Here is a 24,772-nt window from a genome sequence, read left to right as displayed (position 1 = left end):
TGAATTTGTAATAGATTTTAGAAGTATGCTGTAACGATGATTGACGTTTATGCGTACGCCCCCTTACAACAAAATACGGTAACATAAATAGCGTTAGCGTTTTTTTACTACTTAAGAGGGGACTGTTGTCCCGTTATGTTGGGTCAAAATTATTTATTAGCCCCCTCCGTTTCTCTTGTGGTTACAAATATTTCCATGGCTGGGCTCATGAAACGGACACTCTGTATATGCAGATAGGAGGCGGCTTTTGTTAACATACTCGTATGTATACAGAACGCTTTATTATTACCTAGACTTCGATGAAAACATCGCTGATAAATTTATTATGACGAGATAAAAAAAAGTGCCTGAGACCGTTAATGTGGCGCAAAACGCGAATCCCCATACTATAAATATGGAGTATGGAGTTATTTTTAATGACCTCCCGAGTCGAGCTTGTTCGGAAAATAAACGAATGGCTGCAAGCGTGCAATCACACTTACCAGCCGCAACGTTGCCACGTTGGCGCATTTTTCCCTTCCACTAAGGCCAGCGTTCGTGCTATGGCGGAATCTAATAATTTATTAACACGAAAATTCGAAATTGATGTTTTTCGGATGTTTCCGGACACGCGCAAGAAGAGAGCGATAGAGATAAAAAAAAGAAATGTGGGAATATGTTAGAATTGCAAATGCCCGGCTGCACAACCTGATTTAGGACTCTATTAAATTTGGAATCTGACGGAGATTTCATTGTCAGTTTATCAAGATCCCATTATGCAACTGCGGCGGAATTTTAAAATCCCAGTTCCTGGCAGGGTTGTTTGAGTATAAAGACAGGCCGCACGTCCAACTGGCAACGGGGCAAAGGCCGGATTCCATTCTTTGAAATCAACGTAGGGTGTTTGCTCTCTCGCTCTCTGCCTCTTTCACTACTTTTCTATTGCATGAGCAATGAAACCCGGATTTCTTACATCGGTCAACGTAAATATTTTTATGAGAAAAAAATCGAGCCTCATGTATTCCTCGCTCTCTCGTGTGAGCTGGCTCGCTCATATTCAGATAAATATCTAATAATGGAACTAAAATAAACAGAGGAGAGGAGCACTGTTTACGTTTAAATAAAACAGAAATATGTATTTCCTCCCCCTGCACCCGAGTGTGGAAGTGTGAAACTAAACAGGACAGAACAGAAAGTAGCAAATGATAACCAGTATGAAGGAACGTACGAAAACATTTTAATTAGTGAAATACCTCCGATCTTACATAAGTTGTTTATGTGATGTTTTTAAGCTTTGAATATGGCGGCAGTATTTGACGTTTCAATGTTTTGAACAGTTGGTAGCAACGCGTGTGGACAGTTTGGCATTTTGTGATGTGAAATTTTTCACAAAGTTTTTATTATGGTCTTACAAACGATAGTAAATGTGAAAAGTGCTATTTTAGTGTGGTACTTATGGAAGTGGGACCTCCTTGAGGCGACTTGTGAGCGAGATGATTAAGGAAAAGCACGAAAAAGGCTCTGATAGCGTGAAAGAAGACTCCGTAAACGCCAGTAAGGAGCCGACCAACACAGAAGTACAAATAAAAAAGGAAGACGATGTGGCGACTAAGAAAGAGCCCTCCACAGGGCCCGTTACGAAAAACGGTGGCCTTGTGGGTTCCACTAATACAGGCTCTCTACAAATTACTCCTGATCTCAAGACAGAAGCCCCTAGTGAAGACCCTGTCACCACTGCAGTCTCAGAGGCTGCCTCACTGCCCCTTAAACAAGAAGATAATATAGTAGACACTGACCCTTTAGGTGATCCGTTTGGCTTGGGACTGGGCCCGCCTGGCCCTACATCGGGTAATGTAGGGCCTGCCCCTCAAACCCAGCCAGAAAGTGTACAGCCCTTAGGAAGTAATGTGATAAATAAACAATCTAGTTCTATGGAAGTGCAGTACATGCAACAACAGAGTCAAATATTTGTGTTTTCTACAGTGTTAGCTAATTCTGGAGCTGACGAGGTTTTGCAAGGACGGTATCCTTCCATTATAGCTTATCATTGTGCCCAGCCGGGAACTAAAAAGTACCTGGAGAAAAACCCGTTGAAAATAACCCAGTTTAATAGGCAACATCCAGTGCAATGGCTAAATAACTTTGCAGTTTCAAAGAACAAAGGTTGTACAAGAAGTCCAGGCTTAGGTCCAAAGCCTCCTCCCAGTTTAGATAATTTCCTAGGACCTGAGGGTCTGGACGACATGGTTGGGCTCGGGGACCCTGACGCTCCTTGGGACCAAAAAAGTAATCATCAACTCGACGGTTTAGAAGGAACTGTGACAAATGGTTTGCCAGATATAGGACCTGACATGGATTCCAGTAGTCCTTTACTAAACATTCAGCCCAAATTACAGGGCGTCCAAGTGCCTGATGAAAACCTAACTCCCCAGCAAAGACAGCATCGGGAAGAGAGATTAGCTAGTATTCGTAAGATGCATCAAATGTTATTTCCTGAGAGTCAAAGTGAGGCTGTGGCAGGTCCTGATGGAATCCCAGGTATCTCACCAGGGGGCGCTGCGCCAATTGGAGGAGCTGGCCCTGGCGTTGCGCCCCCAAACCAACCACCTGTTACAGCACAATTGGAGTGGCAGAAGTTGGCAACTCAGTTTTATGATGATCGAACAAAACACAAGACTCAACCCCAAGTGGGAAATAATCCTAGTGGTGGAGCTATAGTTCCTGTTGGGCCAGTTAGTGGTTCTGGCTCCCAACCCCCAGTGACTAGCACATCTCAAAATTTGCGAGGCGGTCCAGGTTTAGGTCCACGACTTCAAGGCCCACCTCCTCCATATCATCAAACGCAGCGTTCTGCTAGTGTTCCTATAGCTTTACAAAGTCCCAACCCAACATCCCCGAACAATCCTACATCTAATTTGTCCCTGCCCTCTCCTAGAGCTTCTTCAGCCCTAAATTCGCCTGCAGATCCCAATCGACCGTTCGGATCTCTTACACGTCATATGAGCACAGGACAAAGCCCTACCTCGCAAGAATCACCTTCAGCTCCACGCCTAAATCATAGTAACCCCAGCACACCGCTCTCATCACATATGTCACCGAGTGTTACAAGCAGCAGTACAGAGCCATCTTCAACCCATCAATCAACAGGTGAGACACGTATTTTTAAGTTTCTGACCCAAATTATCTTGTTCGAATGTTATAAATCTGTACTTTAAAATCCTGAAAAATTTACAGGGTGTCTCATGTAAGCGGACTACTGGATTTTTGTGCTTTTTGGGGTAATTTTCATAAAAAAATCTCATAAATTAAATATGCGATTTCCAGCTTTTTTTGCGGCCATTGAAACGTCTAATCAAACAAGTAACTTTTGCTTGAGGTGTTTTGCTTTGAGGACTAAAGAATTTTGATTTGTTTTTTTAAAATTATACGTCAGTTTTAAAAATTAAAAGGGAAAATTGATTTTTTATTAATTTTTTTGAACATGTCAATTACGTGGAAAGGTAAGTGTTTTGGTAAGTTCTTTTTGGTGTGATAGGTACAAACTGGATAGTGAGAATATGCTTATTTCATGGCCCTCTTACCAAAAAAGATGTGTCAAGGTATAACTGTTACTAATATGACATGTGTCATATTAGTAAACTAAAAAAACAAGGGCGTTCTCACTACTGAAACGCTGTTACTACTGCTAAAAAGCACTCCACAAAGACCCTTAAATTTTCTTTTGTTTAAATCCTTTTATAATGAGCAATTTCCAATTTATAAACAACAGATAAAAAATCAAGTCTTGGCAACAATATCGATTTTAAAACGTTTATCATTATTTCTTCTTAACGTTTATTGTTTCTTTTTAAATTGCCCATTTTTGCAGTAATTTAACCGATATCATATCTCTAAGATTGCTAACGGAGTTTTCAATAGTGCGACTCCTGAAGCGGGTGTCTTGCATATAGAACTCGTAACTGTTGAGAGAATGAATGGCATATTTACAGGTTTCCCTATTAACAGTTATTTACTAAATGAGACTTATTGTTTACAATATACAGGGTCCGCCATTAGCGTGTGGACCTATGATTACTTCTAAATAGAAAAACATATGAAATTAAAATTTTGTTTGTTAATAGATGTTAACTGTGGGCACATTTCATACAGGGTGGCCCCATGAAATGTTTTTTTTTTTAATGGACACCTTAAATATTTGGGTGGTTTTTTGCAAGTTCTTCAAGATGTGGGATTTACACCACAAGCTTTATCCATAAATTTATGAAAGTCACAGGAACATTAGGACTTCATGACCAAACTACTAAAAAAGATGCCATTTAAAAATTTCAATTATTTGATAGATTTCTGTTGCAGATGAACTTGTTAGTCCCTCTTATTTGAATGGTTTACGTCATTAACTTTAGCTGTAGTTGTTCACAATTATCAGTCCTCCCAATTCAATAGAATTCGATAGCTTTCCATTGATTGTAAGTTAGTTTAGGCTCTATGGCCATCTTCAGGTATTTAATATGATTGATTGCGGTGTTTATGAAAAAAATTACCTGATCTATAATCATTAAATATTTTTTAACATCCTTTTTATCCTTCTTACTCTGTTCAAAATTTGTTGTACAAGGTGGAAGAGAAGCAAAAAAACTATCAGTGGAAAGAAATCCATAACCCTGGAATCTGGAACTATTGATTTTATGCAAAAATTGTTGCACCACATACATTTATGGACACGGCACTTTGTGATGTATAATTCTTTTCCCATTTTCAGTTGCAGAGTTTGTTTCAGATAGATAAAAAGAAAACACATGCAGTTATAATTTTTGGATGACAATAACCAAATAATTACAAAGATAAATCTGCAATAATTTTTTCTTTAAGTTTAAATATTCCGGTTTTCAACTCCTTTCGAGATAAAATCCAAAAATCTCACATATATAGGGCGTTCCATTAAAAAAAAATTGGTACTTCCTTCGGGTCAACCTAGTGTGAATAGGGACAATTTTAAAACGTCTCTCTGGAAATTCTTTCAAACATTAAATCAAGTCAGGTAGTATTTAGACAGGACCGCCCTGTTTATAATTTCAATTATTTTGAAACGCATAAAGTCCCTAAGCCCAATCACATGATTACAACATTCCTTTTGACTTTCAGTAGATGGTTTGTTTGGACGAAGTCTTCAGTCGATGGCACATCAAAAGCAACAAATCAGCACAACCACGACATCCTCATGTTCGACTGTTACGACGACAGGAACAGGCAAGGAACCTAACCTGATGCCAGTGCCATCGCCGCAACAAATCCAGTATCTTAATACATTCGAAGGCCAGGAATTGATCATTCAGAAGCAACCAAACACTAGTCTGAAGGAAGGCAATATTATATCTCCTCCGTAAGTTGTTTTGTAAATGATGGGTGATGGTAGAATTGTCCGAACCAACTGCATGATCGCCGTATTTTCCATTCTAGTTCGGGTTAGTGCGATTTTTGCATGCATTTTTGATCAGTCAAATGAGTAATCTCATAAATGGTTTTGCGATAACTTGTCAATTTTTCTATTATTAAGAATAAAATTTTAAAAAGGGCGAATTCTGGGGGAAATATGTAAGTTACAGTCAATACATTAATGCAGTTAATGAAGGCAAGTGACTAGGAGCCAATAACTTAGAGAATAGGTAATTTTCAGGAGGACTTAAATTTTAATGCTTAAGTAGGTAAATTACATAGCAGTTCCTTTATTTAGCTCCAGTGTAGGGTGTCTAAAATTCCAGAAGTAAAAGACTTGGAGTTAGGTAAGTTCAGTATCAATTGTTGTGTTGGGTATGTGCCCATATTCTTGACAAAATGGATAAGGTCGAATATTTTCAACTTTTGACTTAAACAATTTTAAAACAAAACAAATTGAAAAAACCTCTAAAAATAAATAGTGAAATCGCTAATGGAAACATGCACGTTTGACCGAGGGAACTCGGTTGCTTAAGTCCAACAGGGAGGCTTCAACCTTCTAGGTCCGGCTGGGGTTCCCCGGTCAGACGAACATAATAATGCTTCCCGATGAAACGTCCATTGATTCTGGCTTTTGTAATCTATACTACTACTGACCAATTACAGTATTATTGCCGACGTTTGGACAAAAGTTATTATTAAAACTTGTTCTATGTTAATTATCGAAATTCTAAAAAATCTCTGATTATTTGATGAGAAGTTTGAGGGCATTGGACTCGAATAAGATTTTATGTTTACAAATCTGGGTACGTGAATTGGATAACGTCCTGATGGGACAGACTGCTGATGTTGTGCATTACCGGAATAGTGTAACTGTGAAGGTCTTTGCCGTTGCGACATATTTACAGCTGGTCTATCAGGCTGACCTCTATTTCTATATCTATTTATATAATCTGCATCTTGTGCGAAGCTCATCGCTCCTCCTGGCGAACGGGAATTTTTTGAACGAACAACTAATTGCATGCAATATGTCAAACCGTTAATAAATGTTTTTTTTTAATACAAGGCTTTCGTATTCAGCAATTTTAAGCGTTCACCTCTCTTTGGCCTCATTCGACATGTTTATTTTAAATTTTTGTGCAACTTCGTTTCTTTGAGGTTTTAGGGAATATTTTAAAGCGTTGAAAAATGGAACAGCATTATATTGGAAACGAAGCATTTTTCCTAATTTTACTCTTAACTATCTACTCTAGATTGTTGTCTCCTAAGCCCTAGAGCACCCTGTATGAGAATATCTGAACGTTCTGAAAAAAATGGCATTGCTACAACTTTTACTTATGATGCGATATGTAGTCAAAACATCGCATCGGCAATTGAAAATTGAAAGTATTGCTCACCCGCAATCGTATACAGTCGCTTAGCACACAATTCCGCCGTTAGATACATTTTTGTACCGCGATAAATTTACACCATTATCTCGTAATTTTAGCTTAAAGGAGCTGCAGTTACTCTGTGTTACATATTATGAGCCATCCAGCAGGAACAGATTCCAAATTATAATAGCTGGTAATAAACGATATTTTCCCAGAACTAGTATAAAAACATGTTTAGGATATTAGGCAATGCGTGACTTCCAAGATATGTTACATAGTATCTCGACATAATGGTGGATGGTAATAAGCTATTTTATTTTATTTCAGTATATTACCTTCAAACTTAGATAGCAGTTTTCCCGGAAATACGCCAGATCTTCCACACACGAGAGTATCAGGGCCCAATACACCCACATCGATGGATACACGTTTTCCGCCAACACCTTCCGAAGGTTGTCGTTTCCAGATCTCTTCGCCCCATACTCCAACAGCTACTTCGTGTAGTAAGTATGATAGACTGTAGCATGGTTTAAGGTGTTGAATTAAAAAAAAATGGTAGTTTAGTCATGGTAGTTTGGAAATGCAAATTTCCAAACTATCATGAGTAAAATTGATCAGATTTGAGTCAATTAGAAAGAGTTAGATTCTGGCAGATTGCGATGACTGTATGGTTTACGTTATCATTGTGGGCCGACACCGATAGATGGTACCACTTATCTATATTTGCGATAATAGCAGTTACTATCACAAATGTTACATTCACCATTGTCAAGAAACTAGAGCGATATTTTATTACATTTTATTGTGAAATTGTGCATTTCAAAATCAATTAATTTTTTACTGAGGTCGGTAAAGCTAAATTGTCATAGACACCCTGTATTTCGCTTTGACAAAGAGATATGACCATAAATGCTTATTTTTAATGTTTTTAACTTGTTCGCTGTGTATCTTCGTGTTCCGTACATTGCAACAAAGCCGCGTAAAATATCTTATTCCTTCTTTGGTTCAATACTGGTATTACTTAAATTGTTATTTATCTCGTTGTAGGTGACAAGACTGTACAAAGGATATCGGGGCCTACGACGGTAACTCCTGGAATAAGTCCCCAGACTGTACCGGGACCTACCTCCGACCCCTTAAAGAATGATCTTTTCCCAACACCAAGTCCTCACATGATGGACATGCCACGGTTTCCAGGTCCAAACGCTTCCCCCAGTTCTCAAACCAAAGTGGGCAATTTTGGAGTCACGGTATCACCTCAAGGCAAACCTAGTCCTTTAGATTTGCCCGTCTACGGATGTGGAAGCGGAAGAAATGAGAATATTCCATTGAACCCGAATTGTACCAGTTCCATGGTTGGTAATCCAAAGCAAGCACATTTCGACCCAATTTCGTCATTGGCCCAAATGAGCCAGCAACTTACAAATAATGTAGCGAGTAGTTTGAACGGACAGCCAGGTCAAGGACCCCCAATGATGAACTTTGGCTCACCGTCGATGCATATGATGGACTTGGGGAGTTGTCACGGCGGCATGGGAGACATGGAGCCTGGAAATATGATGGGAATGAATCCGATACAAGGTCCGCCTCACGGATTCCATCCTGGATCGTCTATGGGCCACATGCGTTCACATTCTCCGAAGTTGTCGGGGCCTTTTCCCAATCACATGCCTATGCAGAGAATGATGGGTCGGGCCCCAGGGCCTGGGCCTAATCCGTTCAATGGAGCTAACGTTCAAGTGAAACCTAATGCGCCCAACACTATTCAATACCTACCCGCTAAAGGACAAGGTGGGCCAACACCTGTAGGCCCTCGCGGACCTCCTAGTTTGGACTTCCTTACGCGATTGGCATCGCCTATGAATATGATGGATGGTTCTAAAATGCAACCTGGCCCTGGCCAATACTTTCAAGCCTGTGGACCAGGCGGAGGACCGGGCAGCATGCAAGGCAGTCCTATGGGTCACATGGGTCATATTGATGGTCCTGGCATGGGACAGGAATCCCCGATGATGGGACCGATGGGTGGTCATATGGGAAATGGCGCTGGCAGTCCAATGATGGGGGGTCCTGGAGGAATGGGAATGGGCCCTGGTGGGCCAGGTCCGGGAATGATACCCATGATGCGCGGAGGTCCTGGAGGCATGCGCCCCATGATGAGAGTTTCTCAAATGGGTTTCGGTCCTGGCGGACCTGGTCCCGATGGAATGTTTCCGACGGGTGCCGGATCCCCTATGGGACCAGGACCAGGCAACGCACAAATGTTTGTTCCTGGACCGAAAGGCAGCCCAATGGGAATGGCGCCAGATGCGTCTCAGCCATTGCCCCCTTCCATGGGACAGAGCGCCGGTTTTAAAGGCGCTCCATTTGTAGGACCCATCACTTCCGATCCCAACTATGCCCAGCAATACCACAATTTCCAACAGCAGCTTTACGCGACCAACACTCGCAGTCAGATGGGCGGTGTTGCCCAAAATATGGGACCCGGTCCTGGGCCCCCGCACATGCAGCATTTGCCATAACTAGAATGAGAGACATTTTACTTTTAAGTGTTGGACTTGCTTTGTCCTTTTTACAACGGAGGTTTCACTATTGCTCATTAATTTGTTTCTATCCATCTGTTATTCGTTTATTGTACATTTTATGACTAAGCATTAATTAAAATAACAATAAAATTCTATATTGTATATTCTGATGTTTAATTTCTTATGAAGAACACGGCGAAGGTCGCAGTACACCAAGGGCCACAGGCGTCGTAAAAAAGGACCGACAAATCGATTGAGTTGGTGTATTGTGGTATTCCGAGAAACAACTTTTAACTGTATTGGAAGGATTTAATTACGTTTTATTAATTTCTTTGAGTTTTCATTGATTTGTTGCTTGGAAAGTAATCAGAAAATTTATTCGGCATTTCTAATGGTCAGAGAACGTGTTTCCTAACTGAAACTCTTTTATTCAGTTTGGAACTTTGGATGCTTCCCCAAAAGACCTAGCTGATGTTTCTTTGTGATTTTCTTTTTTTTCTTCCCACCTTTTCCAGGCCGTACCCCCGCTTACTGCGACTGCGTCGGTGACCTTAAGTTCTAAAAGAAGGGGGGATGAAAACATCGCTATACAGTTACTCGCACATCGCAAATTTTTTTGCCGAAAATTGTCCAGATCTATTGGTCGGTTCGGCGTTCTGTACGATCGGGCTCGGGCAGACTCGTGCGCGTTCGGGCCCACTCAAGCGAGAAAGCCGCGCCTACATCAACAATGTTGCCAATGCTTCTACGAGTCACCTCGACTCAAATATAGAACTTGTATAAAAATATTTCCTAGAAAACTTTACCATATCCAACTTTGCTCCTCTTGATCGATTTTGTGAGAGAGGCAATGGTTGTTCGATTTTTAATTGTATATTAATCAACGAGATTACGTTTTTATCAATCTCATTCTTGAGTCTAACTGAAAACATCAATTAGTATTCTGAGTTTTTTCAGAAGAATTTTCAGTTTTATTTGATCCAACTGTCAGATTTGTGCTTTGTCGTACGTATTTTTATTGATATGATCGACTTGTTTCTTATTATTTATCTAAAGGAGGTGCTCTAAGATCTAAGAGCCCTATAAGCAATAAGAAAGCACTTTTTTTCTGCAACTGTGGATCCGCCTACCGTTCGCCATTAATTATGACTATCATGCGCAGTCTAATCCCAAGCTGCAAACCTAACCTATAACTTTGATATTTTGGCGAATGTCAAAAATATGTGGGGAGCGAGGAGTAACCCCTTGTTTTTGTAATGTCTAGTTGACTATAGATTTATTACACTACTTATATTTAAACAAGACAATACACAAATGAAAATCATTTTATACTAACTGTAATCTGTAGATTATACGCGTTATGCTACTCAGTAGTTCCAAGAAACATGTCATTTTTAAGGAGGCGTTCTGATTTAGTGATGGGTTTTAAACCTCCCAATACCTAAGACCATGAACACTTCAGAAAAGAGGTGCAGAAGACAGTAATGCAGGCCAAAAGGAGGTATTTGCTAGTATTTGTTGTGGCATTTTTGACAATTTGGTACTTTGGAGGATACCATTTTCGGCATAAAACAACTGTTCCTTTTGATATTGATAAGTTATCAAATTACGTCAATTTGGATAATTTCAATAGCATACAGACAGGCTACACTATAGGCAGAAGTAGACATATAACTCAAAATGATGCAAAGGTGCTCTGTCGCATGGAGACGTGTTTTGACTTCAGCAAGTGTGAAAAAGACTTCAAGGTTTACGTGTACCCACAAGAAGAAAGTAATACTCCCAGTCCGTCCTATTCAAAGCTCCTAAATGTCTTATTAGAGTCACGTTACTATACTTCTGACCCGAAAGAAGCCTGCATATTTGTACTAAGTGTAGATACTTTAGATAGAGATCGTTTAAGTAATTACTATGTTAGAAACATGCAAAGCAAAATCCAGAGACTGCCTTACTGGAATGACGGCCTTAATCATGTTATTTTCAATTTGTATTCTGGGACATGGCCGAACTACACAGAAAATGATTTGGATTTTGACTATGGAAAAGCAATATTAGCTAAAGCAAGCATGTCTGAACATCATGTAAGGCCAGGATTTGATATAAGCCTTCCCCTCTTTCATAAAATTCATCCTGAGAAAGGTAAGTTACTCAATCAGAGAAATATTTGTATTGACAAATCCCAAGAGATTACTAAAGATAAACTGACAGTAATTCCTTTATTGGTCTCTTATCTTTGCATTTACTTTGTTAGATATTCCCAGATACCCTTATTTTGTAGAAATTTTGGCATTGGTAAGAGTTGGATTAAATTACTGTTAATTTAAGGATTCTTCTATAGCTATCTGAATCGTCACTGTATCATTACCATTCTGCGTTTGCCTGTACCTTTTTTCTCGATTTCATGGGATACTTATTTGAAACATAAAGAAAAGTAATTTGAGTAGAGATTTCCTCTGATGTATCATGTCCATGCATAGAAAAAGATCATGTGCATTCATTATTTTCTTCACAGCTATCGAGTTTACATTGTTACAAGAAAAATCGATATTATAATCGCCACAAACAAGTATATAATCAATTCGTGGAAAGATATCGCGCAATAATTCGTCCAGCCTAAACAAGAAATTATTCGCGTTACTAGTTGGTGACCTATAAACACATATAAAAATATTTTATTTATTTTTTGCTGTAGATGGAAACAAGATTTAGTCCCTTTTTTAATAGGTGACACGCATATATCATTTTTTTAATTCTAAATTTAAACTATTAATTTTGAAGAAAAAGACATAGTCACCACCTCTGAATCTTGACATTTAGGAGTACGTTTTTATTCATAGTTATATAGATTGACTCAGTCATTATCCTAATTTTTAGCCAACGCTCTCCTATACAGTGTTGGGAATATCTCATTTGTAAAAAAACCTATATTTCACTGATTTCATTGTTGGTGCTTTGAACGTTTATGTTTCAGAGACACGGGTCCGGGCCGTATATTTATACTGTAATTGTCTTTTTTTTAAAGATTTTTATTAACGATTATTTTTAATTTATGGCTCAATTTCAAAATCTCTTACAGGCGGAGAATCAGGATCAAATACTGCAAACAATTATCCCTTAGAAAAGACTTATTTACTAGCATTTAAAGGTAAACGTTATGTGCATGGTATTGGTTCAGATACCAGGAACTCATTATACCATCTACATAACCGAAACGACATGATTATGGTGACCACTTGCAAACATGGCAAGAGTTGGAAGGACATGAAGGATGAGAGGTGTGACGAAGATAATCGAGAGTATGATAGGTTCGCTCCTTGCAATAACTACCTAGATTGAAGTTAACTGCAAAAAGCGTATTTTAGATATGACTATGAAACTTTACTGCAAAATTCTACATTTTGCTTAGTTCCTAGAGGTAGAAGGTTAGGGTCCTTTAGGTTCCTAGAGGCATTGCAAGCCGGTTGCATTCCTGTTTTACTTTCCAATGGTTGGTCTTTGCCATTTTCGGAAGTGATTGATTGGAACAAAGCTGTAATATGGGCCGATGAGCGTTTACTACTACAGGTAGGCGCCCATTTAATGTATTGAATCGTTGTAATACACCTCAATGTTAGGTACCTCATATCATTCGTACAATACCTCCAAGTAAGATTCTGCAACTGCGGCAACAAACCCAAGTCCTGTGGGACAGATACTTTTCGTCTATTGAGAAAATCGTGTACACCACCTTAGAGATAATACGAGATAAACTACCAAAGAAAGCGAAGAGAGATGGAACGATATGGAATTCCTTCCCCGGTGCTTTGGTCACACTGCCGACGTTCTCGGACTCTTTGCAAGATTTTCCTTTCCATGTAGAGTCAAATAAAACCAAATTTACGGCAGTTATATATTGCCAGTTGGGTAAGTTTCTTTTTAATCGTCCATGTAATTCCACGTACTAGCTTGGCACTCAGGAATAAAGAATACCGACTTATCTTTTTTTATTTCAGGAATATCCCTGTCTTCTACTTCCACCCTTTACAGGCTAGTCACGTACATCTCACGAAGTTTATACGTAGCTAAGATCCTCATTGTTTGGTCCAACGACAAACGACCACCGAGCAGAACCCGTTGGCCTAATATACCAATACATATTCCATTACATATCATTCAGACTGGAAATGGTGTGGACGGCAAATCTAGTATCTCTCAAAGATTTTATCCTCATAAGGAAATTAAAACTGATACGGTTCTCTCCTTGGATGAAGACACCATATTGACTACAGAGGAAATCGACTTTGCTTTCATCGTGTGGAAGCAGTTTCCTGATAGGATAGTGGGGTATCCGGGGAGGTCCCATTATTGGGACGATTCAAAATCCACTTGGGGGTACACTTCGAAATGGACCAACGACTACTCCATAGTTTTAACTGGGGCGGCTTTTTATCATAGATATTACAACTATTTGTACACGGAGTGGTTGAGTCCACTCTTGCATAAGACCGTTGAACAAAGTCAAAATTGCGAAGACATTCTTATGAATTTCCTAGTCAGTCACGTAACTCGCCGACCGCCGGTCAAGATAACCCAGCGGAAACAATACAAAGAACAGCCAAGCGCTGGTAGCTGGTCGCCATGGAATGATCCAGATCATTTTATACAAAGGCAAACTTGTCTGAACACTTTCGCAGCAGTGTTCGGCTATATGCCCCTCTTACGATCCAACTTAAGGCTAGATCCAGTACTGTTCAAAGATTCTGTATCTAACAAAAGGAAGAAGTATAGGAAAATCGAATTAGTAGGGAGTTAGTGCGTGTAGCATCTTTTAGATTAAGAATTTAAAATATTCTCGTTATGGGTGGATTAATTTCGCAAAGACTGGCAATAATTTTTGGATAGTTATTCAGGCTTTTCATTCGGGTGTCGAGGAAAGGTTCATGATGAAAAGCCGCCCATTTTACAATAGAACACAGACCCTATTTTCATTTCACTTGATTTGTTTGAATGTAAGTAAATATAGTGAGTAATGCGTATCGATCACCAGTTAAGTTTAACTGTTAAATGTATTGTACAGGGTGTTCCAAGTTAAGAGAAGAAACCCTTTCTTTTGCGCCACCCTGTTGGTTCTTTCAAAACCTGTAAATACCGTTTAGCATATTGACACGAATATATATATATACATATATGTATATACAATTATATACATATTTATGCATATGTACATCTTGTATATTAATATTGCGTTAGACGGGTTTTTTATGCTGATTTAAAATATATAGAGTGCTCTGGTATTATTTCCGATTATTATCATTCAAACGAATTATTTTTGTTTCATGAAGATAATATGTAGAACGAGGAATTTACCTGAGTTTCGATACCAAAAGCGTGATTAATTAAGCGTAGAGGATGATTAGACAAAATCCTCTATTTTTTAAATCAGCATGAAGAAGTTCCCTTGATATGAGAATAATATACTGCGTGTCCAATTAGGAAAATCAAAATTTTATGTCACATCTCCTATGCTTTATATCTAATCATCTTTAAACAACATTTTTGACTCTACCTATATCATTATACAGTATAGTTATTTTCAGTTTTTGAAATAAATACGGGGTAGCGCAAAAGTAAATTTCTTCTTGCTTAATCTGGAGCATTCTGTACATGAGTATTATTGAGGTATCTATCCCGACAAATGAACCTTTCAGTTAGATTTTCAACAGAGACTTTCGCCCTTTTTGCTGTTAACCCCCCAATTGATGGGTCCTTTAAACTACTTAGAGCTGGTGTGTTAAATGAGCTATTTGGTCTGGGTTAATGCCTTAAGAGTTAATTTTCTTTTAATTACTTAAACATCGGATGTTTTTATAACGTGTTGAAATGTTAATAGGTAGATCATTTCCAAGGCATATCCCATCTCCTGTTCAACAGCTCTTGCCTTTTATTCTGACATTCACCATAACACATTGTCATGAAGATGCGAAAATATCTTTCACATCAAAAAGGTACTTAAATTACTCATGTTAAACAACAGAAAATGGCGGTAGCAAACTGCGTCCTTTACCACATGCCCATAAGACAAGAAACTGGATACAAGCGATATCTAGTTCTATTTAATTTTAAGCATGTGGATTTTTAGACTGAGAATATAATTTACATCAACAAGGGCCTTCAATACAAGTATCACCGCTTCCAGTCGCTTTCGCGTCAAAAAAAGCTGCATGTGAATTGGACTTAAATTATTAGCAAAATTAATGCATGAAGTAATTAAAATCATGCTAATCGAAAGCGGTATGGAAGAGCGATTTCGACTTTTTTCTTCGTTTTGGACACACTGTGTAGCGTTCTTTGAGTGTCTCAAAACGCCGCAAATTATAAGTGGAAGATCATTAATTTTCATAAACTTCCCAGTGCATGATGGTAAACACGCGCACACCAACATTAGGCTCTGAAGTAGTAGCCTAGTCTAAAACCTCTATTTAACTAGATCGTGTGCATCTAAGTAAATAGACGATTTAGAACCCCCACTGAGTGCTCGTTTGTACTTAGTTCAATTGGTGAACAGTTTAACTGTATTTTTCAAAATCTCAAACGACCAAAGTATGCAAATTCCAGCTAATTTCTAGCTGCGAGGTAGGTAGCTATTATTTTCACACATTACGGATTATTTAAATTCGTTGAAGTCAGCATAATGGCCTCGTTTTCCTGTACATTTCCTCCATATATCGTTTTAAAGGGAATTTTTGTTCTCGCGGAATGAGATATTCAAATGGTTAGTCTGAGCTTAACGAGCTTAAAAACTTGGAAAAGTCCAGGTGAAAGTTTTGATTTCGAGATTATCACTGTCCCCTCTTTGACCTTACTACTGCAAAGGGTTTTTCGGATCTGAAATAACTGTTAATTTTTCATTCAAGCGAGTTCTATTTATTACAACGTGGAATTTGGGCACTAAACAGTGACTAAAATTGAAATAGAATTCGTGGGGAGGAAATTGCAAATGGTAATAATTGATTATTAGAGCGCCATATTATACAAGGTGTAATATGATCATGGAGAAGTTTCAGGGGGCGATAGTATTCTACAAAATAGTAAAGTGAAACTTTGCCACCTTATATATTGAAAATGGCGCTTCTTTGGCCGTGGGCCCACAGCCTTTTTTTGTTATGTTGCAGAGCACTATCGGCTCTTGAAATATGTCTACGATGATACGTTACACCCTGTATACCTGTATTTATGTATAGTAGCTTTTATAATATATAAAGTCGTAAGGTGATTATTTTATTTTATTCCGTGTAGTTACGTTCGATGTTAATTTAAGCGTTGCTTAACTTTAAAGATGTTATCAATTAAGCGAGCAATACGTGTAAAATTGAAATGGACTGTATATCAATTTTTGTATGACTATCTATTAATATCAATTTTAATAATGTGTAAATTTAGTATTAGTTGTATATTAAGCAGATATACGAGATTTCATTTTTTTACTAGTCAGCTAACTTTTGCTGTTCATTTTTTACTTGCTGGGAATGTCAGTCTCCATCTCATTAGAATTGAGTAAATTCATTAATTAAACTTATTCTTATTCGCTCAACACAATCCTCCTGAAAGGTTTATGTCTCGTTATGATCTCAGTTTGGTTAACGCACAGAGGATTACATCACGGCTCAATACTTCATGTATCAATTACCGAATTTAACTGCATTAGTACTTAAAACCATTATTCTTTGCTTTTGTTGGTTAAATAGTTATAAATCAATACCTTTTATTTTTCTTTTAGTTAGGCGGATTATACTTATGTTGTTTATTCTGAGAATACGTAAATTTGTAAGGATAAGTTTAAATACTGGGTCACCTGAATCGATTAATTTTAAATCACCCTGTATATTTTTATTGGTTACCATTTTCTTCATTGAAATAATTGTTATCTTTTCCAAAGTTTATATTTACACTGGCGATCTAATTTTTTTAATGTATATTGTTTGTTGAAAGCAATTCAATAATACATTTTTAAATATTTTATACATATTTGTTGGTTTTTAATCGTTTTCACCCTCGGTCTTAGTAGTCGTAACAAGATTTCCTAAAACATTCAAGAGCTGTTTTTTTTTTTCATACAAATATGGAGCATTCTGAAAATTATGTTTAGTTTTTTTACCAGTGGTGTCTTACACTTTTGGTCTAAAATGTTCAAAGTTACATCACTGAGGACGCCACTGATGAAATTAAAAAACATTGTTTTCCTTTTAAAAGATGTGTCTCTACACCTATTTTATGCTCCCAAATTTTCATAATAAATATGTAATCTCGGAACGAACTTATTAGGAAAAAACTTTAAAAAATCATTTTTTAGCACGCTGTATTTCAGACAGGAAGCGAAAACGGACCTATGTTCATATGAACATTTTTTCTTTAAATCATTTGTAGATGCACTTTGAATTTGTACTATACTATTACAAAACACCCTGTATAGGCATAGGAGGATACATATATTTTACGCTAACTTGCCAATTCGATTGAATGAAACTAAATTCGCTTTACCCAACAATGAAATCATTTATTTTATAAGGAAAAAAATCAGTAAGAAATTTTTTGATAAGAACATTCGACACAGTGCTGCTTCATCTTAACTTTTAAATTTCTACAACTAACCTAATTAGGTATAGGAATACAGGGGAATATACACTCAGATTGAAACAATCAATCGATTACGAAGATCAAACGACCTGAAAAGAATTTTATTTGTAAAATATGATTTATATGAAAGCAAAATTATTGCATTTAGATGTAGGTAAACTCTTACTACACAAACTGAAAATATTAAATTATAAACGTATTCTAACGCATTTTTTCATATATCGAGTCATATGAAATCTTAAAAATCGAGAAATTTGCTTGAACAAACACAGTTTAAAAAAATTGATTTAATACATTTATATACAAAAATCCATCGAAAATGACAATAACAGATTTAACTAGTAAGTAGGGCTACATTGATCTCTTTAACCATTTTCACTCGGTGCAGCATCTTTTCGAGCGCTTCTCTCGGTAGGGGCATGGTGGAATACCAAACTGGGCTATCTGGGACGCAGGACCGCTCAGGTTGGAGGTAAAATACATCGTTTCGCGTTTTTACGCTTTCGGGGCTACAAAATTTATAAATCACCATAAAAAACCTCGCAATAACTCTGCATCGTTATTTACAAAAAATTTCCCATGTGCTTTGTTACATGCGGAAATTTCCGGAAACATTAAGGAACTTACCATTTTGATAAATAAAATTCGTACAACTTTACAGGACATCTCAGAGGGTTCTCCTCGTTTTCTTGCTGTTCATACACCTTTTTCTTCCTTTGATTGTTTTCTGAACAACAGAGATTTCTCAATGAGAGTGTAATTCAATCATTACAAAGTAACTTACGTAACGCGGACTGAGGTGGATAGAACCTTAGTAGTACATTTCGGGATCCGGGAACTTTACTGGCTCCAGGCTGATTAGGGTTACGTTTCCAGTGTTTCATAATATGAGAAAAGGAAAGTTGCATATGCTCGTCTACAGTCTACGAATTGAAAAAACACAGCCATAAATCCCAATTTCGAGAAAATCAACTCACTGTTAAATTAAAATGTTTGGTATTGAAGAACATCAATGTGCTAAGCAACACGTGGGGGGAATGGGCACCTAACTGTTTACTCTCCCATAAATGTTCTTCCTCCACTCTGGTGACGATATAATGCGAGTCATTATATAACACTGAAAACTTTTTTGCGACCTCGTCGAGACAATCGGTGAATTTCTCGTAGTATGGGTCACAAAAAATGTTGTCGATCCTTCCATTCTCAAACAGATACTGCTGAATTCCCAAGCACAAGTAGTATATCGTGTCGGGTGCGTATTCCTGGCCATTCGGTTTTCGTACTTCTTTCACGAACAAACAGAGGGAATAATTCAATTCATCCGCCGTCAGCTGCAAGATTTCCGTTTTGAAAAGCTTCATACGCCGAGTTGATTTCTCCAGTTCTGCGTTCTTCGTAGTGACCCATTGCTTCCATGCGTTCACGCCAAAAGTATACTGAAAAACGAGAATAGAAGCAATTTTTTTCACATAAATGATACATTATATAGGACGATCTTTTTTTCTCTTAGTAAGAAACGATTACATATCAGAAAATCTTTTACTATATTTTACCTTAAGACACATATTAGCATCTGGCTTTTCTTGTGGTTCTTGGGGAGCCGAAGGTTGCACAGGTTGCATCATTGGCATATCCACATGCTGATGAGACATTCTTCTACCCCTTTTGGCCGGGCCACCTCGCGGGGAGCCCCTTATGCCTCGCTTACGTCCACGTATTGACGCCCTTTCCATCAAGTGAGGATGCATCGGTTGGGGATCGTCCACATTCTCTTCCTGGGGGTGGACATCCGGAGGGTGTCCACCTTGAGGAGCCGTGATTGTATTGGCCGTCAAAGCGCCTTCTAAATCAACTGCTGGTTCGTCTAATTCTGGAAGTCGAGTTTGCATGATTGCGTCCGGCAATAGTTGAAACAAATGCAAAATAATCGCATCCTCAGTTTTCAGGACATAGTTTTTCAAAAAAAAGATAATCGATACATTAGAAAAGGTATGGAAAACACTTACCAGTGGCCATTTTTAATGCCATCTGCAGCATATCGTCGCCAAAGGTATTGCTAGAATCGACAGCCTCAGGACTATATTCGCCCCCTCCCTCCGCAGTATTATCGTCTAAGTCGCTTTCCGAATCTGTGTGATCTTCCTTCTTTTCTCCCGCCACCATTTCCGCCATCATTAGTAATTCCGCTTCGTACGGATCAGTGGGGATTTTAACTTGGATTTTCTGAAATAGACAAAAACTGTGGCTGTATTGTTGGGGATATAATACTTGATTAAGACTGGGGTAAGAAGAATTAAAGACGCTCACGTTTGAATAAAGCAGCCGCTAGAATTCAAGGAAAATTGGTAATCCGAAATTTTTTAACCTGACTTACCTTGATTTCCTTCATAATGCCAGCTGCACTGTTCCGCGTTGTAGGAATAAATATTGGAATAGGGATCGGAAGAGGGAATGGCACCGGAATGGGTACCGGCGTTGAAAACATATGACAAGGAGTTGGAACATACATTGGCACCGGAATCGGTACAACAATTTTCATAATATCCTCCATATCCGTCTGAATGCACGCATCTCTAGTTGTAGGTGTAACTTGCGTAGCTGAAAATTAAACCTTTTAGCTTCTATCTAGAAACATTAGAAGAGATAATTTACCTTTAGCAGTCCTTTTAGGCTGACACAAAATAGCGACATTGCGTTGCTCTGGGCAGCTCTTCTCTTGAACGATATATTGTTGTTTAACCTGCACCTGGACAGGTAAATCAAGATTTTGCACAGATTGGATGCTAGACTGTTGGGTCGATGTCGAAGGGGTTACTTTTGATCTGGTTAATCTCGTTGTGGTCAGCGGGCTTAAGCCAGGAGGTAGAAGAGGCGGCGTTGTCCCATTTGGTTTTGCTAGGCTTTTTACACTCGATATTATAGGCAATTGACCTATGCCTTCGGAAGATGAGGCTGGAAGAGTGAAGTATTATTAAGGTTAAATGTAAGACAGTGGTGTCAAAGAGGTGTGCTGCAGTCAGAGGTTTTCAATGTACATTTTAATCGTATTTTACAATGCGTAAGAACTAAACTAATTTAATAAAAGTTATGTTACATTGAAACATCTCAAACAAAGTGAAAATGATGAAAATGAGAAAATACCTAAAACTAGGATGATAACTTACATGACTCTTTAGTGGAAGATAGCCTCTTGGTCTTCAGAGGTGAACCCATTGGAATTGGCTCTCCCAGATTATTAAGGGTAAGTTGTTTGGAAAACTGGTTTTGGAAGTCCAGGACGCACGTATAAGAACAAAAATTCCTCATACTAGAGTCTGACATGGTTAAATGATAAGACGGATTAGATCTCTTTTTGCAATAATTACAGGGCGATGGCTTGGCGTTTACAGCATTTACAGACAACTGGTACAAATTAAGGCAATTTATGCTACACATGTTAATCACTGGGACAGTTTTTGAGTATTTTTTAATCATATCAAAGTTGTACTTTTTCACCTTACACCAGCTACATGGGACGATTTTCCTATGAGCTATGATATATATATTTTTACAACTATTTGAACAAAAACTGTGCTGTACGTTATCATAAAACATAGTATGCTGCTCCAGGATTGACTTACTGAAATTTCTTCTGCACATGGCGCATTTCCCAGGGGATATTTTATTTACAAACACAAAGGCCACAAAGCACGGTTCCCCACAGAAGTAATTCAAATTGTCATCATGTTCGAATTCAATGGTGATAGCGTTATCCGCTTTGCACACTGAACAAGTTGTTCCGGAGGTAACTCTAGGAGGTTTGTCATTGGTCATTATATCATATTTCTCCATGCACAATTTTGAACAAAAATCTTTGAACTGGCCCTTCTCCCCTACTGGGGCGAGAAATCCATCGTGCCCCTTTGACATGTCTTGTTGGCAATATGAACATACTTTCAACCCCTTCTTGTACTGCTCAAGACAAGAGCTTGTACAAAACTGACGAATGTCATTTCCAAATCGCACACAATATTTGCCAAGGGAGGTAGATTTCACATCACCCGAGCAGCTGGCACATTTAGATCCGACCATCTTTTGATATTTTGACAAGCAGATCTCATTGCAAAAATCCATAATTTCCCATGTAAGATTGTTTTCAATGTCGTCGGTAATTTTACTGCAAGACGCACATTTCCTCAAAAATGCTAAAGGTGGCGCTTCCTTTGGCTCACCTTCAGCGAAGTTTTTTACCCTTAGGCCCGATCCTTCGTCGGTTATCATCGTAATTTTCCGTGCAGTAGATTCTTTATATAATTTTAAACAAGCGTCATCACAGATATACGTTACGTTTTGCTCTCCACTTGAGAAATGGTATTTCACTAATTTTGTCTGGAAAAATAAATTATGTTTATTGGGCAAATAGATTAAAAACGTCAACATTCTTCAATATGCCGGTGATTACCAGGAAGATATTCTTGATTAAAATCAAGAAAGTCATCTTCATGCAATCTGCCTGGCAACCTTCATCAGCTTTTAACATAAGTTACTTGCAGCAATGTTCAATCTTACCTCTTTGCATTGGCAACATTCACATTCTGTGTCCTTATCATACTTGTATATTTTCAATTCGTCATTGGTGGTCTCTGTTTCTGGCGTCACTGTTTCTATAGAAACTGATTTATCAGATAAGTCTTTAAGAGTAGGAAGAGATGAGGCAGCCTCCTTCTCAGCCTAATGCAAGAAAACATCATCATTGTCAAAAAACAATTAAGAAAAAGAAGCACAATTCACCTCAGTAATTTCCCTTTCACTGTCAGGAATAATTGTAACTTCCTCATCAGCTCCCTGGCTATTGTCGATAGAATCAATAACCTCTAGTAAAGGAGGCTCATCGGGAGCATCAGTGTCCATATCTGTATTGGAATTTTGCAAAAGAAAATAGGTTTAATAGGAATTCCGTCAATTAAGAGGCAATAAAAAAGGGACGACTTCTTGTTAGGTCCACTTGATGGCCAATACACATGTTGCCTCAATTGTATGTTTTTACTTACCTCTAGTACTCGTACTTGGAAGTTGGTCATCATCATTTCTTAATTCTGCTTCTTCAACATCATTACCCTCCTGAGTGCTGCCCATACTGACATCTGTGATGGTACATGCCTGACTTTCTTCATCAGACCTCTCACCAGTTAAAGAATTGACAAGTGGTTCAGGTAAATCATCTGCAATGTGTTCTTCAACTGTATCATCTTTCAATGTGTCAGTGTCACAACCTTCATCATCTCCCAATTCTGTGTCTTTCTGATTTTCTAGCAGTTCAGACCTGATTTCCTTTTCTTCATCATCTGCAGGTTCACTATCCACTGGTACAACATTAATAGGGTCAACTTCTTCTGTAGGAACTTCTAGTTCTTCTGTTGCAACATCATGTTCCTCAACCTGCTCAACAGGTAGATTAATACATTTTTCTGGACTATCTGGAATAGGGGATGTAGGAACATCAACGTCAATTATTGATGGTTCTTGTGTTATTTCTGCAATAGGCACTTTGTCTGATAGCTTTGAGTCATCAGCAAGTGCTTCACTGCTGACAAAACTGATAGCACTATTTGGTTTATCGTCTTTAGAATCTATGTTCTCTTCATTCTCTTTCAATGTAGTTTCTAAATCTTTGCTGCCCTCACTCGCAAGATCTGCATTTGAGCTTATAGGATCTGTGTTGTCATGGCCATCTTCAATTTCATTAATCCCTAATTTAACTTCATCCTGTCTCAGACTATCACCACTCACATCAACAACTTCCATTGGTTCACTGTCATCACAAACAATTGGTCTATCACTTGGCATGGCACAATTTACTTCAAGGGGCCCACTGGGCAAATGTTCATCATCATTTTCAGGTTTAATGAGAACAACTGATTCAGCACTCGGTTCAACAGTTTCAAACTCCATCAATTCACTGTCCCGCTCGAGGTTTTCATTATTTTGATTTTCAATAACGTTGATGTTCGAAACTAGATGTGACTGAAGACTAATGTTGGGTTTATCTACCTCTTGTCTTTCCAGTGAGTCATAATCAAAAACCTCTCTCTCGCCATTTGGGGCCTGTGAGTGCTGCAAACTATCATTCGAGACTTCATTACTATGAATTTCAAGACTAACTGAGCTGCTGATGTTGTTTGGAACATTGTCACAATCTTTATCTTTTAGATTTGATAAATTTTTCGATACGAGGTCGGTCTCTATAGGGTCGTGCGATATGGGCGCATTAGAATTAGCCTTTTCTAGGGCAACTTCTATGCCATCTACCTCCATTGTGCCAGTGTTGTACTCAGGAAAATTACATGCTCAGAGCTACAACAAATTTAATTACAACTCGAGCAGCCATAATTACGGTGTTCTGGGGACAATTTCAGTGTTGTGGGCAATTAGACGAAGAATATAAAAACAAACAAATGCTGATAAATTGATGATTTGAAAATTATCCTTATTTGTTGAAATCCCGGCTTTTTCGCTGTTTCCTTTAACTTTGAGTCTTCCTACAGGTTACAGAAATTTCCTTGGGTCTTGTTTATGCATTCCTTCAATTATGGGCTAAAATGATTAACATTTTGTGGAAATATACAAACAAAATGCCTTTTTCGAGGGTTGTAATACACAAAATATACAAAAACTTGTCGTTTTCAGTACCAAGCTAGCAAATGGTGGACTGGAAAATTACCAACTCATTGCCAACCTCACCGACAAAAAAATTAACAATTCTTATTTGTCACTAGTCATTCGAGCCCGATTTTGAACATTGTCTAACAGCTTCTAGTAATCAATCCATATCGAGCACATTAGTTTTTCAGTCTCTGCATAAGCGGACCA

At 38.2% G+C, this 24,772-nt stretch overlaps 3 protein-coding genes across 4 annotated transcripts; 2 read left to right on the top strand and 1 right to left on the bottom strand.

Annotated features, from left to right (window-relative positions):
• The first annotated feature begins 865 nt into the window (after positions 1-865).
• Positions 866-9,472, top strand: lgs (legless). Of its 2 annotated transcripts, none has more exons than XM_066392895.1 (4): positions 866-3,126; positions 5,125-5,359; positions 7,113-7,288; positions 7,833-9,472. In XM_066392895.1, exons 1-4 carry the CDS (start codon positions 1,473-1,475, stop codon positions 9,305-9,307), a joined length of 3,540 nt encoding a protein of 1,179 aa, XP_066248992.1. In that variant the 5' UTR covers positions 866-1,472; the 3' UTR covers positions 9,308-9,472. The 2 variants fall into 2 exon arrangements, with proteins under 2 accessions (XP_066248992.1, XP_066248991.1); XM_066392894.1 differs by having other exon boundaries at positions 868-3,126; positions 5,122-5,359.
• A 1,038-nt stretch (positions 9,473-10,510) lies between these two features.
• On the top strand, positions 10,511-17,312 carry ttv (exostosin glycosyltransferase 1 ttv). Its single transcript, XM_066392310.1, has 5 exons — positions 10,511-11,449; positions 12,387-12,615; positions 12,673-12,874; positions 12,925-13,213; positions 13,303-17,312. Exons 1-5 carry the CDS (start codon positions 10,795-10,797, stop codon positions 14,100-14,102), a joined length of 2,175 nt encoding a protein of 724 aa, XP_066248407.1. The 5' UTR covers positions 10,511-10,794; the 3' UTR covers positions 14,103-17,312.
• A 510-nt stretch (positions 17,313-17,822) lies between these two features.
• Positions 17,823-24,658, bottom strand: woc (without children). The gene is made up of 12 exons (XM_066392896.1): positions 22,954-24,658; positions 22,694-22,815; positions 22,472-22,633; positions 21,088-22,291; positions 20,576-20,875; positions 20,298-20,521; positions 19,930-20,146; positions 19,477-19,793; positions 18,901-19,359; positions 18,708-18,846; positions 18,551-18,650; positions 17,823-18,432 (listed from the first exon to the last, which is right to left on the bottom strand). Exons 1-12 carry the CDS (start codon positions 24,215-24,217, stop codon positions 18,258-18,260), a joined length of 4,683 nt encoding a protein of 1,560 aa, XP_066248993.1. The 5' UTR covers positions 24,218-24,658; the 3' UTR covers positions 17,823-18,257.
• Between the last annotated feature and the right edge of the window lie 114 nt (positions 24,659-24,772).

The sequence above is a fragment of the Euwallacea similis genome, chromosome 8 (assembly GCF_039881205.1).
Source record: "Euwallacea similis isolate ESF13 chromosome 8, ESF131.1, whole genome shotgun sequence".
Classification (NCBI taxonomy): domain Eukaryota; kingdom Metazoa; phylum Arthropoda; class Insecta; order Coleoptera; family Curculionidae; genus Euwallacea; species Euwallacea similis.
The sequence above is the reverse complement of the archived record's forward strand: the minus strand, read 5'-3'. Positions and strand labels throughout refer to the sequence as shown.